Source organism: Parathielavia appendiculata, assembly GCF_033297405.1.
Source record: "Parathielavia appendiculata strain CBS 731.68 unplaced genomic scaffold N657scaffold_1, whole genome shotgun sequence".
Classification (NCBI taxonomy): Eukaryota; Fungi; Ascomycota; class Sordariomycetes; order Sordariales; family Chaetomiaceae; genus Parathielavia; species Parathielavia appendiculata.
The window spans coordinates 1,921,696-1,935,131 of NW_026944220.1; the positions used below are offsets into that span (position 1 = coordinate 1,921,696).

The window sequence follows — 13,436 nt, forward strand, 5'->3', positions numbered from 1 at the left end:
TGCAGGCTCATCCTGCACCATTTGGCTTACGGCCGAAGCCTCCCCAGCCATCCTTGATCCGCATTTTCCATGGGCCGCGTCCTTGCCGATCCCGTCGGCAACACAAGAAGGAATAAAAATCCGCCAACTCCCCGTGCGTGCCGCATGAGAATTCGTCGCTCATGACCGCATTACCGCTCATCCCATCTCCATGAAACGACCCTCTTGAACAGCTAGATCCTCGCCATCAATCAATCTTGGTTCCCAGAACGTCAAACAATCCATGGCCGGCCTGCCGACAATCGCCAGCGAGTTCCTCCAACGAACACGGCCTCACTTCTTCTTGCGAGACTTTGCCAGAATCTTGGACTCCTTTGCGACGATATACTCAATGAAGAGTTCATCTGTGGGCGACACCTGGCGCAGCACCTGCTCATCTATGGAAGAGGTTAGTGACATTCAATCATCCGCCATAGGAACTTAAGAGTGGCTCACAGAACTCAGGAAGTTTGCCCCAGGCTCTCTGATATGCCCTGTGGAGATGGTCATCCCCAAAGACTTGGGGCGCGGCGTCTCTGGTTCTCTCGACTGTGGTCTTCTTATGGAATAGCACAGAGTAGATGACGATGATGGCTTCGAACAGCTGCCTTGTCGTCTCCCGAAAGGTATGCCTCGTATGCCTCTCCCCATTCATCGGCAGCACTGGTTCCTCGGTCAGCATGCTGGGAGACGAATTCGCCTGGTATTTATCTGACCTGCAATAGGTATCGGTGCAGCATCCGTTTGTTGTTGTTGGTCCAAGACCCATCCCAGCGATTGGCGGTAAATCAAAATCATTTGCCACGACAGAAACCACCTCATGACGTCCAGTCCAGGACGCACCGCCGAGGTCGTGTCTTTCTCTTGCTTGGATCGAGACGAGCTTTTCTCCTTGCTTGAAAAGTATTTTTCAAGCTCAGGGAGGATGTTTCGCTCTAGCTCCGAGATTCGTCGGGCCGCAAGATACCGAAGGTAGTCCTGGACCGATGCAAGGCGCAAGTCAAATGGGAGCGCCGGGGATCCTTCTTGGTGAGCAAAAAGCTGTTTGCAACTCCAAATCCTAAACATACACCTCATTTTCAGGAGGTTCGGCAGCAACGACTCGGGCATTTGCGTCGCCTTGTACGGAGAATCAGCATGCTGACTTGGCAGCGGCATGCCTTCCTCCTGTCGACGGACAAGCTCGAGGAGAAGCTTGTCCATTTCGGCTTCAAAATCTGCTCGGCCGTCGGCCTTGATCTGCTCTCTGATCCAACGGTAAATCGTGTCCTCTGAAGGATGCTTGCCGGGAGCAAAGCACCACCGGGGGCCACCTGGAAGCCCCTGGCCCTTCAAAAGAGCAGCCTCAATCTCGAGGGAAGGGCTATCGATGGCCTCGGAAATTGAAACAAAGATCCGCTCAGTACGACCCTCAGTGAACTGCTCACGGCATGGTATGATCAAGTTCGGATCGCTCCAGCTCCACCGGACTAAAACAAAGCGTCAACACTATGGCTTCGGCTGATTTGAGCAACGGAACTCACCAAACCTCGACGGCACCATATCCCGCAGCGATTTTCGAATGCATATGCATTGGGGAAACGGCTGTTTGGCACACTTTTCGCACACCAAGGACGCATTACACTGCCCAGGCCGGTCAGAAGGATGTGGGAGGACGAAAGGACGAGATGGTCACTGACCTTGGTCCTGCTCATCTTGCAAGGGTAACACGCCCCGACATCTCGAACTTGGCTGGTCTCCTCCGGATTCTTGACCACTCGCGTCTTCTTCTGGGTTGACGGCGAGGTGGCTTGGGGCTGACCGTCAAGCTGCATTGCTGTGGAAGGAGGTGGTGAGGGCGACGCTTCCAGATGGATGTCTTGGTGTCGCGGAGGGTGGGGGCCCGAAACCTCTGGCCAGACATGGGATAGTGGAGGTTCCTGGGACGGAGCGTCTGGCATGGGGCAGTCATTCTCGTGCCTTGCGGCGGGAGCCGCCGAGCCGTGGACCGGCACCCTGGCGGCGGGCTTGCCTACCGAGGAAACATCAGACGGGATGGTTACATCTGTTGCTTGGTCGCTTTCGAAGCGGGCCCAGTCAAAGAGGTCCAGGCAATCATCAGACGGCGCCGAGCTGCTTGCGGTCTCAACCGGGGAGAGGTTGCTGTGGGGCGAAGGGGGGTACTCGCAGGAGGAATCGTCGGAACCCCCATCAAAGAGGCCGGGGCGGTCTAGGGTATCATACATGGTTGGTCCGTGTCTCCAATATCCGGGACTAGCGGCTGTTGGGCGTAATGTGCAGCCGAGACAGGCAAGCCAGCATGCGCCAGGTCGAACAAGACCAAACGAGGCAACACCAGGACGGCCAATAGGTCCGATACAAGTGGGAATACGGCGCTGCTATGACAGGTGCTTGAGGGGAAAGGGATGGTTTGGACAGTCATATGAGGGTCGCACCTCGAGTTTTCTCTGTGCCCCATCTGCTCGACATGAGCCTCGCCTCTCCTTCCTCCCTCCCACTTACACACTAGGCGGGCCCGTCATGACAGTTTCCCGAAAATGGTCAAGCAGGGCTGTTTGATTGGTCAATGGGCCACACAGCTTGGCGATCTTGGCGATCTCTGACCAATCGCATCCTGGCATTTGACCGGAAATCCAATCGCACGGGACGAGGTGGACAGAAAACGGGGTCATTGACTAGGTCGCTGACGGTGTATGGAACCTACACAAGAGAGCGGGACATGTGAGAGGAACGCACAATGCGCAGGAGACCTTCTCGCCTCTTTCTGGCGCTCAACAGAGCTATTAGAGACCGCTTTGACCCGGATGTTTTCATGCCAACTCTACTTGCTCAATCCTTGGTTTCGAACTACTCCGACTGTTGCTCAGGCAGTTGAGACTATATTCCACACTCAGATGTTCACCTCCCGATTTACACTCCGCACAACCCTTCGGATGAGCGGCCACCTCGAAGGTCTCACTTATTGACCAACCGGTTATTCAGAGAGACATGGAAGCTCTCCTTCTGTCAGGCGAACTAGAGGCTGAGAATCAGCGAGACCTACAGGGCATGTACGCACTGATCAGCTCCCCGTGGTACTGCATTTCTTGTCGTGATCAGCCTTGTGAACTTCACAAGCTTGATGGCCAGTCTTGGCAAGCCCGCGCCGCATTTTGCGCCTCCTCGACAATCTCAAGATCAGGATTGGGAATCCATTGCCGTTGGTGTGCCGCCTGTGCCGTCTGAACCAGCTCCCTGGGCCAGACATGTTGCGCATGACTGTCGGGACGGGCAGGCAGAAATCCCAAGTTTGCCCGTTGCTGTCTGGTAGGTTTGTCACATACAGAATGGGTGTTGGCGCTTGTTACGTCCATAACGTGAGCGCAATTGCGCGTTTCTAGGTGCAACCGGGATCGATGCCAGGTCGGAAGTTCCCATACTTACTCCGAACGGGACAAACGAGGTTGAATCAAGGTGGGACGCTGGGGAAGCGCGTGGGCGGTACGGCACGGTAGAACCCCGACGGCGTGTCCACGGTTTCGGCACATTTTTCAGGGACACCACAAACACCACGGCACAGCGGCAGCGCAGTTGTGCCATCGCTGGCTGGGTGAGCTGCGTAGGGCCCAGGGTTTCCCACGAGCGCGCGGCTGTGTCACTCCCACTCAAACCCAACTGACTATGGAGTGGATCATTAGGATGCCGTGAGTCCTTTTTTACCCTAGCCATGTTACTTATAGGTTACCCGCGGGAATGATGGAACGAGTACATGAACACGAACAGCGTATTACTGCAATGAGTGTCCACGATTGACTTGCTTGACTAGTTGGAACCTATACCTCTGACAACGGAAGTACCTACGTAGACCTTCCTGATCGGCCCAGTCATAGCCAAGTCCAGGGAGGGTGTCGCATTGGATTCACTCAACTGGCCCCTGAACGGGAAACAGAGGAAGTTCCCACGTGAAGTGATACCGGGCACGCATGGAGTGAAGATAACCGAAAAGAGGCACACGACTCAAGCAAGGTGTGTATATTCAAGGCAGTCTTGAGTACATTATGAGTTGCTTCTGCACCATACCAACCAGCTTCTTTCCACGGATTCGATGTGTAAAGCACGACAATCTCGGTATTTTCTCCCTCCTCCTGTCACACTGCTCTATTCAGTTCGTCTATATGAACTTGCGATTGCATAATTAGCTGAGAAACCAACAACATAACAACCATCGGGCAGAAGGACTCGCATTAACCCGATGCCAGCATGTTCTCAGGACCATGCCAAACAAGCTCTAGACCAAATTAGAACGCAGTAGAATTGAGTCGAATTAAAAAGGGGTATCATCTGTCAAGATGCCAAACCAGGCTAAAAGGAGAAAATAGCAGAGAAGAAAAAAGGGGACATGATAGTTAAGTATCTTCGAGAATACCAAGGCGAGAAAGAAGTTTAAACCAGGTAAACGCCGCCCTCCTCCTCCAAAACACCACATCACCCAACTTTTATGTTTTTTTTACCTGTCCCGAGAGCAAGAGAGAGCAACCAACGTTCAGAAAAACAGCTTCTTCTTCGCCTTCCTCCCATTCCCATCCATCCCTTTCAAAATGTCCTCAAATGTGCTGCCGCCGCCAAGCGACTCGCTCGCGGCATGACCGGGACCAAGGTTCGACGGCCCGGCGCCAGCAAAGCCAAACCCAACACTCGACTTCCTCGGCTGCTGCTGCCCATCCCCCAACTCTCCACCACCACCACCAGCCTGCAAATTCACCGCCGACCGACTGGCCCTCAAACCAAGAAGCTGATAACCCCCGTCTCCCCCCGCCGCACCACCACCACCAATACCACCAACACCACCTGCTGGTAGACCCGCCAGGAAATTACCACCACCCATACTCGCGCTCCCGCCCAAGCCCAGCGCAGGACCTCCTGACGCCCCAGAGGCAGCCGAAGAAGAGGAAAGCGAGGCCATGCTCATGACGCGCGAATGCCTCTCCACGGCCGGCACGGAAGGCATGGGGAGCGGTTCCAGGCCAATGGCAATACTAGCGCGGAAGGCCTGGCGGGCGCGGTCGTTTGTCGAGCTGGCGCGCGGGCGCAGCTGCCGGTGCGGGTGTTGTTGTTGAGGGTAAAGGTGCGGGGAAGGGTGGGTTGACTGCGGCGGCGAGGGCACTCCTGGTCCTGCTGGTGCTGTTGCTGCGGAGATGGAGCTGGGGTCGGGGGGGCTCTGGGAACGTTGACGCTGTTTGTCAGGGTGGGCAGATGAGGGGGAGGTGGTGGTGATGAAGGGGTTTATGTCGTAGAAGGCGGCCGGCGGGGGTAGTATGGGGGAGGTGAAGGTTTGATGCTCGTCCTGGGCAGGATTTTGGGGATGAGGAGGTGCCGGTGCTTCGGGGTTGGACGCGGCCTCCCACTCCTTGGCGGCCAGCCAGCAGTGCGAGCGCATGTAGATGCCTTCAACCGAAAACATGACAACGTCGGCCGAGAGCTCAACCACGTTGGAATTGTTGGTCTGGAACCACATCTTGCGGGTCGCGCCGGCGTCCTCGGTCCACGGCGCGTTGCCCTGGGGAGCCTCGCACAGAAAGTCCTCGACGCCATCCGTGTAGCGCAGCCCCGGGGCGTCGACAACCAGCATCGGCAGCGACTGCAGCACGACATAGAGGAAGAGCCAGTGGCCGATGCGCTGGTCTGGGAGTTCAGAAAGGTGGGTGGATCTCGCTTCCTTAAACTCGAACTCCTTGTAGGCGAGCAGGAAGGGCATGTTGAGGGCGTCGGTGTCAATGTTGCGGGACTTGATGAGGAGAAGCTGGAGTTCGTGGTGCTGAAGAGATTTGCTATACTTGGCTTGCTGTTTGGCCGGCAGGTCGTCATATTTCTCGTAGATGGTCGAAATGCTTGGGAGCTTGGGAATGTCGTAAGGGATGGGTGGAAGCACCGGCGGTGAGGACTTGTCGAACTCGCTGAGGATCTTGCGCAGGGCCGAGATGGAGGCTTCGTGGGGCCTCTCTTCCTTGAAGCCCTTCTCGGAGTCATCGAACCCCTCGCCGATAACACGGGGCGTGATGGACTGGCGATCCACCAGCAGGTCGTAGAGCGCGCAGAAATCCGAGTAGAGTATTTTCAGGCACAGCCGGTTGAGCCCACTCTGGGAGAAGTAGTTCTTCTTGCTGCGGGCCCGGGGTGGCCAATTGCCAAATATGCCCTTGTAATAGCTGAGGACAAAGCCTCTCATCTTGGCGAACGAGTTCCGCCACTCCTTAAACCTGACATTCTTGTACTCCTCGGTTGAGGTTGAGCTGGCGATGCCAGCAAACAGAGAGGGGAACTCGAACGCCTCGAGGCGCGTGTTCACGTTGGCCTGGCGGTTGGCCAGGTCCAGGTGAGCGCGATCCAGGCGCTGACGAGTGCTGACCGAGATCCTGTCATATAGAGGCGACTTGAGATCAACAATCGACTCGTACTTGCCCACGGCATGCGTAAACGCTTCGTTGTAGAGGTTCCACGACTTCATCTGCTCCGCCAAAACCAGTGCCTCGAGCGTCTTCTCCCCGCTGTAGCGGACATCTGCGATTCCTGTGCAGTCCATCAAGAAGTCAAAGGCGGCGTCAACCAACTCCCCATATGACGAGCCATCAAAGCTGCAGAAGTTGAAGCGTCGTAGCAGGCCAGCAACCTGGAGAATGGCAGCGAACAGGGTCGGGTTCTCTGTGGTGGCCACGAGCGGCTGGTGCGTCAGCAAGGCAAACAAGTTGCGCGCGGCAACTAGACGCTCGAGGTCGGTGTTTCCAAGTGGAAGGTACAGATTTCCTTCCGTCACGGGGCCGGATGGCGGTGCGACGTCGGCGTAGCCAGCGTTGTTGGGCGTGGCTGCCATCAGTTCAGTCACCAGCAGCTCCACCAGAACCGACGACGAGCTGAAGATGTGGTCGGCCACTTTGAAGCACGGCCCGCGGTTGCTCTCTTTGGGATGGAGGTAGACATAGACATTGCCGGCCTCGTTCCACAGCTCGGGAACCTAGGGGATACATGGTTAGCACATCGTCGCAAGAAGGAATCCAACCCACAGGTAAGGCTTACCCTTTCCCCATTCATCAGCAGCGCCGTGCTATATTCCGCCTGGCTATCTGGGGTTAAGAGCCAGGCGCCAGGGCCCCTCGGCTTGCTCACGTCGGAACCCGCTCTTGAACGAACCCCGGGGAACCAGCTCCTTCGCTTTTTCTTGTCCGCAGTGGCAGGTGGGCTGCTTTCACCGAATGATTTCGACTCTGGTGGTCCATGGATTGGGCTGGAGACTGCCCGCCAGCCGTCTTGTTCGAGGCTACGAATCGCCGGGGGTTGCGCCGAGACACTGCGGCCCCGGGGACTCCGGTCAGGAGATAGATTTCGGGGCTGGAGTCGGTTCGACTGCAGCTTCGCTCTCGACGGCGGCTGGCCGGGCGAAGGGCTTCTGTTCTCAGCTCTGCTCCTGCCTTGAGGTGCTGCCTGAGTCGCGATGGGGTCCGGAATGCGGGGGCGTGTACTGAGCCCTGGGAGGGTTGTAGATTCCTGAGCCAACGGTGGCGGCGGTGGCGGAGAGTTTGGCATGGTCGGCTCCTTGTGGAGTTTTTTGGGCAGTGTGGACTCGAGACGGCCGTCCTCGAGTGAGGGAGACATCTGCTCGATGGGCGAAAGACAGGTCGACCCTGTGCAGGACTCGAAGCGGGATGATGACCTGGAGTCTTCGCTGGTTCTGGCGGTCCCGGTCATGGTTGTGACAATACTGGCCGGCGAGGCGTGAGATATGATTGAGCTGCCCAGCGCAGGCTGTCGATAGATCTCGGAGGAAGAGGACGACCGCGAATCTGCGCGAAATGTGAGCTTGGGAAAGAACAAGAGCAACTGAGCAAAGCGTGGCCTCGACTTCTCCAACCCCATTGCGTCGACCCTCCTCTTGTCCTGGCGTTTCCCCATGATATTCTCGAGCGAGTGAGCAAGTAAGTCACACACACGTCAACAGCCCACTCAACACAGAGGTCTTGGGGGTTGGTGATGCGCGACTCAACTTGTACAAGCTGTAGTTGACCCGCCCTACTTTTCTTGCAATCTCTTCCTCCTCTTCCCCGTCCTCGACGACGCGGCTCGCCGCCTATCTCTCTCGATAAGGCGCAACGGAGCCCAGGGTGACGACTAGTGAGGGGTGTGTGCAGGAAGGGACTTACCAAATACCACAAGGAGCGGACGCGTGTCTCGGACTCCGCTTGGCCCAGTTCAAACAACCCGGCCCCCGAGATGCTTCTTTGGCGATCGACGTTCGGAGCACCGAGGGAGGGAAGAGCGGCAGGGGGCTGCTTTGTATGGGCGACGGCTGCCGCGCAAAGGTTGGGGTCCAAGGCCCCTGTGGAGGAAGTGTTGGCGTCCAGCTCCGCAACACTTGCGGCTTTGTAGGAGAGGGCCAGGGCTTCTTGCGTAGGGAAGGGTAGGTATGCAGGGTTTTGAGGGCTGTAACATGCACGCCACTCCTGAGCAGCCAGAGAGGTGCGGTGTGCGTAGAGATATAAGTAGGCGACTATTCGTGCCTAAGTGTTGTTCAGACAGGTCTTTAGCAGAAGAAAAGCAAACCAAAAAAGGGTCCTAAGTGAACCGGCAGCATGAACTGGGCCATCAATGAGTGCACACAGTAAACAGGAGAAAAGACGACCCCATGACAGAATTGATCAATTCCAAACAGCCTGAGGAGACAGGGCTCCGAGCAGACGGAACCACGGCAAATCCCAAGTCGATACCCCAGGTCTGACGTGCTTCTCGCCTCTCCAATGAAGCCTGCACGTCTTCTCCGCTTTCGCGCATTCTGCGCAGCCATCGGCTGGCTCAGCCGCAACCTGCCCGATGCCGTCCGTCTTTGGCGTGCTGCCTTGCAGCTGGGCTCCCTTGCGCAGAACTGTGTAAGCTTGCGGATCCGTTGTCAACTCGCTGTGACAAGAACGGTAAAAAGACCGGGAAAGAAGAGAAATGAGAACAACGTCATTCCGCCTGAACTTTCTTAACCAGGTCCTTGCATACTAGCAGGTGGGCCCTGCCTCATCTGGCCAAGCGGTGAGAGTTGCAGAGTCAAGCTTTGGAATCCCACCAAGCCTGACTTCGGTTGACATTCCCCACGCCATGGCACCCTGCATGCGACGGCGACAGCCCATGCTCTGGGAACTTGGTCACGTCCTTCCCCGGATTCTGGTGCCCTCGCCATCGGCAGTTCTGAATGTTGCTGCACAACACTCGCATCTCTCTGAACTTACATCTCTTCATGGCATGCATGGATGAGGTAAGGTACCCAAGAACAGCGGTCGACTGGCCATTACAGGAACACCAGCAACCTCTCCCTGAAGTCCCTTCGCAACCTTGCTTTCCCCACAGGAACCATAGCGATCCGCATCCTTCGGGCACTGCCACAGCCACGTCAGGACACACAGGTGCAGATGCTTTTCCTGACTGGGTGCGCGGTGGTTGAAAGCCACATCCATCCGAGCTTACCATGCACGGTGGGCGCTACCATGTAGTGGCAGCTCCGCATCGTAGGAGCACCAACGGCAGCAATGAGCTGGATGCTTTGGCATCATCCAAAGGGAAGAATCCAGGCCCCAAATTATCCTTGGACCTCTGCTGCTCAGCCCTTGGCAAGCTCGCTTGCCTTCTTAGGAATCTTGCTTCATTGATGATCCCCCTCGTAATGTCCGTCCGTACGACCAACGGCTTTGCGTATCTTTGTATTACAAATACCTGCGTTACCACATCAGCAGAGGGCAGCTTGTGTTTGCGTAACCTCGCGCTTCAGAGTCCACCGTATTTGCGGAACCTCGGTATAGCGTGATTCCGTGGGTCCTCGGGATCCGATCGACACAGGAGAGGTTGACTTGAGCTATCATTGTACTGTGGTCCATTTGCTGTGGATACATACACGTGTTAAGGTCCCGCTCTGGAGGAATGAGCTGCATCATCAGGGTTCGGGTGCCTCGAGCTATGATCCTGGGTCTGCACACTCGGAGATCGTAGGTATTTATAGCAAGCTGTTTAAGGCCGGCGTCTCGGTACCTGGAGATATCCGCTGGAGTGTGGCTCATTACTCGGCAGTCTGCGGAGAGCCAGGATTCTCGGGAAATCCACCACTGGTCCACCAACAGCAAACAGATTGGTAACGGCAAGGTAATTAACGAGAGAGGACACACGGCTGTTGGCAGTCAGATTCCGAGCCTTCGATATGAAGGACCTACCATTGCCGCCATTCCGGCATAGTCCTAAGTTGTACTACACCAAAACCACTGTCGCACAACACGCCCAAGCTCTGCTCGGGTGCCCGGCTATGATCCCATGGCACCGATCATCCCATTTCCATTACTGGCACTGTTTTCGAGAAACCATAACTGCCCGAGCTAACCCCCCGTCCCCGACATCAAACCGTCCATCAGTGTGCTCAAAGCACCGAGGAATAACAACCCTTGCTGGCTCGGATCCGAAGCATCCATCCCCAGTCAATGGTTCAAAGAGGACAAAAGCAACGGGCAGAAACGTTGCAAAATAGTAGAAAAAACAGACATCAGACCGCCTCTTGACCAGCGCCACCTGGTTTAGTTGTACGGATGATCGCCTCGTACATCCCCAGCCCAGATTTCCAGAGCATCAAGCGAACACCAACAAACCAAGAAAACACAAAGTGACGGAACACCATCTATATGGAGTGACTGTCCAGAGGAAAACCGTGCAACCAAAGATCTTAAGAAGAAATGAAAGGCCAAAAACTCCTGGCAACGCAACCGATAATATGGGTATCAAGGTATAGGAAGACAGGTAGGTAGTGATTTATAAATCCTTTCTGTCCCACTTCCGACCATCCCTTTCTCTCCCTCCCTTCCAAACTAGCATGCGATGAATCATGTCGCGGGATGGTAGGGTTTATACCCCGGGTACGCGGCACCGCCCTGCTCCTCCACCGGCGGCGAAGCCAGTTGCCGGTATCCGCCACCACCACTACCCACGGATTTGCTGGCGGTAATATCACCAGCAGGCGGCGGACGGCTGTAGCCCGAGGTGGAGTCGAACCCGGCGTTGTTCCGCAGCGGCGGCGCGGGCCCGTGAGAGGAGGGCGGGTGCATGCCGTTTTCGTTGCTGTTGTGGGAATATTGCCGCTGGGGGGTTGCCCAAGCGGAAGAGCCCCCGCCGTAAGGGCGGCTGTCGTACCCGCTCCTGCTGCCGCCGCTCTTGTAATCGGCTTGTGACCGGGGCGAGCGCCGAGCGTAGTCGCCTTGCGGGGCGGGCGATCGGCGGGACTCGGCGGTGTACCCGGCCCCGTATTGACCTTGAGGGGCCGGTGACCGACGGGATTCGGCTGCGCCGTAGCCTCCGGTGGTATATTGGCCCTGCGGAGCGGGGGTTCGCCGTGTCTCGGCCCCGTAAAGCTCATGTGGTGCCGCGGAGGACCTCGGCTCGGGGGAGTGGCATGGCGTGGCGTCCATTTCGTATGCTATCTGGTTACTCCGGTGGGCAGCGGCGCCGCAGCCTTGGTCAACAGGCGAGTTGTAGGTTTGGTAGTTGTCATACGGCTGGTGTTGGGCGGTGCCGTAGTTGTCATATGTGCCTGCGGCAGGCAAGGGGTTTGGGTAGTCGTGAGCTTGTCCGTAGCCACCGTGGTTGTACCCATCATTATATCCATCATTATTGTAAGCGTGCGGTGACCGTGGACCGGGACTCATGGTCGCGCCGGGCATGCCGTACCCTTGCCCTGGCTCGCTGTAAGCCATCACCGGCTGATTATATCCTGGCGTACCCTGCGCATAGGGATCGTTGTTGCCGATTGCGCTCGCAGCAAAAAGACCATCGGAACTGGGACCAGCACCTGGTGGCCCGTACGGGCTTCGATTAACCGGCGATCGAGAGCTAACCGGAGACACTGTCCCAACTGCTGCACCCATCGCGCCGGCACCGGCGACTTGGCCAGCGGCTTCGGGCTTCTTGAGAGCATTCATCTCGACCGCCTCTTCCTCAACGAGCACCTTCTTGTGCTCGGCGCCCTCCCAGCTAGGCATCTGAGGCAGAGCATCCTCGTCCTTCTTGCCGCTGGCATCGAACGTGGCGAACTGGGCAAACTCTGGCCCCTTAGGTGCTGCTGGTGCCGTTGGGCCGGCAAATCCAGCATGCATCGGTTCTTGCGCCTTGTATCCATGGTTCGGTGGAATGTATGGTTCATCAAGATATTTGCGCCGGCTGCCCCTCGGCGGATCGCAGCAGCCGCAGCAGTCACCGCAGCACTTGAGGCACGAGAAGCAAGAGCAGCAGCAAGAGAGCCCGCAGCAGGCGCAACGAATGATGCACCAAACCACCGAGAAAATAATCAAGCCGCCAATAATGATGAGCGCAATGACGGGCCACCTGGACGTCTCGAGTAAGCACCAGACAGCGCCGTGGAGGGAGAAGGGTGAACATACTTGCAATAGGTGACCTGCATGCAGTTGTCCCAGCTGGAAAAGGCCGTCTTCACATCTGAGACTGTGCCCGCAATGTCCCTCCTCTCAAACGCAGGTCGTAGACTGGCCACGAACAAATCCAAGAACCCCCTCCGCAAACTCGTCTCCATCGCCACGTCGACTGCCGGCATCTTGCCTCTTGGACTCTCCTCCGCCCGGACAGGATCCAACGGCCCGCACGACGAATTTCTGAGCGATCAATGATGCGATCCACAATTGCATGAATTGCCGAAACAATAAGCTTGTTCAATAAGCGCTACTGATTCATTGTGGTCCGTATGTATGATCGTCTCGAAACTCGGTGCCGTTCCGCTGCTGCGAGCAAATCCACATCCGCGGATTCCGAATCGTCGCAGAACACTGGGAAGGTCGCAGATTTGGAAACCTGTTCGAAATAGTATTTCCAATGACCAAAGCGTAGATTATGCGCGGTAAGGAGTGTTTCGAAATCGATAATCGTCTCGATCCGCGACGGCAACTAAGTGGTACGAAGGGAGTGACCGAACAAAGATCGAGCAAGGTTGTTGAGGAGGGCCGGGCGGTGCGGTCGCACAATGAACGGGACGAGGCAGATAAATTACTGCCGGCCTGAGCGTCCAACTAAGGCGCTTGCAAAACGAACGACCAAGGGAGTGGCTCTGCTCCGTCTCACGCACCGCGGGAGGAAGAAGAGCAACATGAAATGGCCTCCTGCACTGGCATTTGGGACAGAAAAATGCGGGCGCTGGGCTGAATGCGCGGATTGCATTGGCTCGTCGTTCGCGCTCCGTTCGCTTCTGCAGGTCCGATGGCTTCAGATCCTTGCAACAGGGGCCAACCAATATCTACCAAGTCGGCAGCGGCACATCGGCCGGAGAGATCACACGAAGATTGAAGGCCATTTTACTTCAAAGTTCGCGATGCTTGCGATCCTTGGGTATCCTCCGAATACAATGAAGGCACGATTATATCCCACTT

The 13,436-nt window shown here is 56.5% G+C and overlaps 4 protein-coding genes across 4 annotated transcripts; all 4 read right to left on the reverse strand.

The window, feature by feature from the left end:
* Positions 1 to 181: 181 nt before the first annotated feature.
* On the reverse strand, positions 182 to 1,716 carry N657DRAFT_36428 (uncharacterized protein). The gene is made up of 4 exons (XM_062786997.1): positions 1,542 to 1,716; positions 735 to 1,487; positions 475 to 681; positions 182 to 416 (listed from the first exon to the last, which is right to left on the reverse strand). Exons 1-4 carry the CDS (start codon positions 1,558 to 1,560, stop codon positions 313 to 315), a joined length of 1,083 nt encoding a protein of 360 aa, XP_062652474.1. The 5' UTR covers positions 1,561 to 1,716; the 3' UTR covers positions 182 to 312.
* Positions 1,717 to 3,159: 1,443 nt separating this feature from the next.
* On the reverse strand, positions 3,160 to 3,784 carry N657DRAFT_36346 (uncharacterized protein). Its single transcript, XM_062786995.1, has one exon. The coding sequence runs from the start codon at positions 3,724 to 3,726 to the stop codon at positions 3,334 to 3,336; it is 393 nt and encodes a 130-aa protein (XP_062652475.1). The 5' UTR covers positions 3,727 to 3,784; the 3' UTR covers positions 3,160 to 3,333.
* Positions 3,785 to 4,540: 756 nt separating this feature from the next.
* On the reverse strand, positions 4,541 to 7,575 carry N657DRAFT_561126 (uncharacterized protein; the record flags this gene model as incomplete). Its single annotated transcript, XM_062788038.1, has 2 exons — positions 4,541 to 7,006; positions 7,069 to 7,575. The coding sequence occupies 2 exons, from the start codon at positions 7,573 to 7,575 to the stop codon at positions 4,541 to 4,543; spliced, it is 2,973 nt and encodes a 990-aa protein (XP_062652476.1).
* A 2,910-nt stretch (positions 7,576 to 10,485) lies between these two features.
* On the reverse strand, positions 10,486 to 12,821 carry N657DRAFT_36553 (uncharacterized protein). The gene is made up of 2 exons (XM_062787005.1): positions 12,441 to 12,821; positions 10,486 to 12,384 (listed from the first exon to the last, which is right to left on the reverse strand). The coding sequence occupies exons 1-2, from the start codon at positions 12,608 to 12,610 to the stop codon at positions 10,890 to 10,892; spliced, it is 1,665 nt and encodes a 554-aa protein (XP_062652477.1). The 5' UTR covers positions 12,611 to 12,821; the 3' UTR covers positions 10,486 to 10,889.
* Between the last annotated feature and the right edge of the window lie 615 nt (positions 12,822 to 13,436).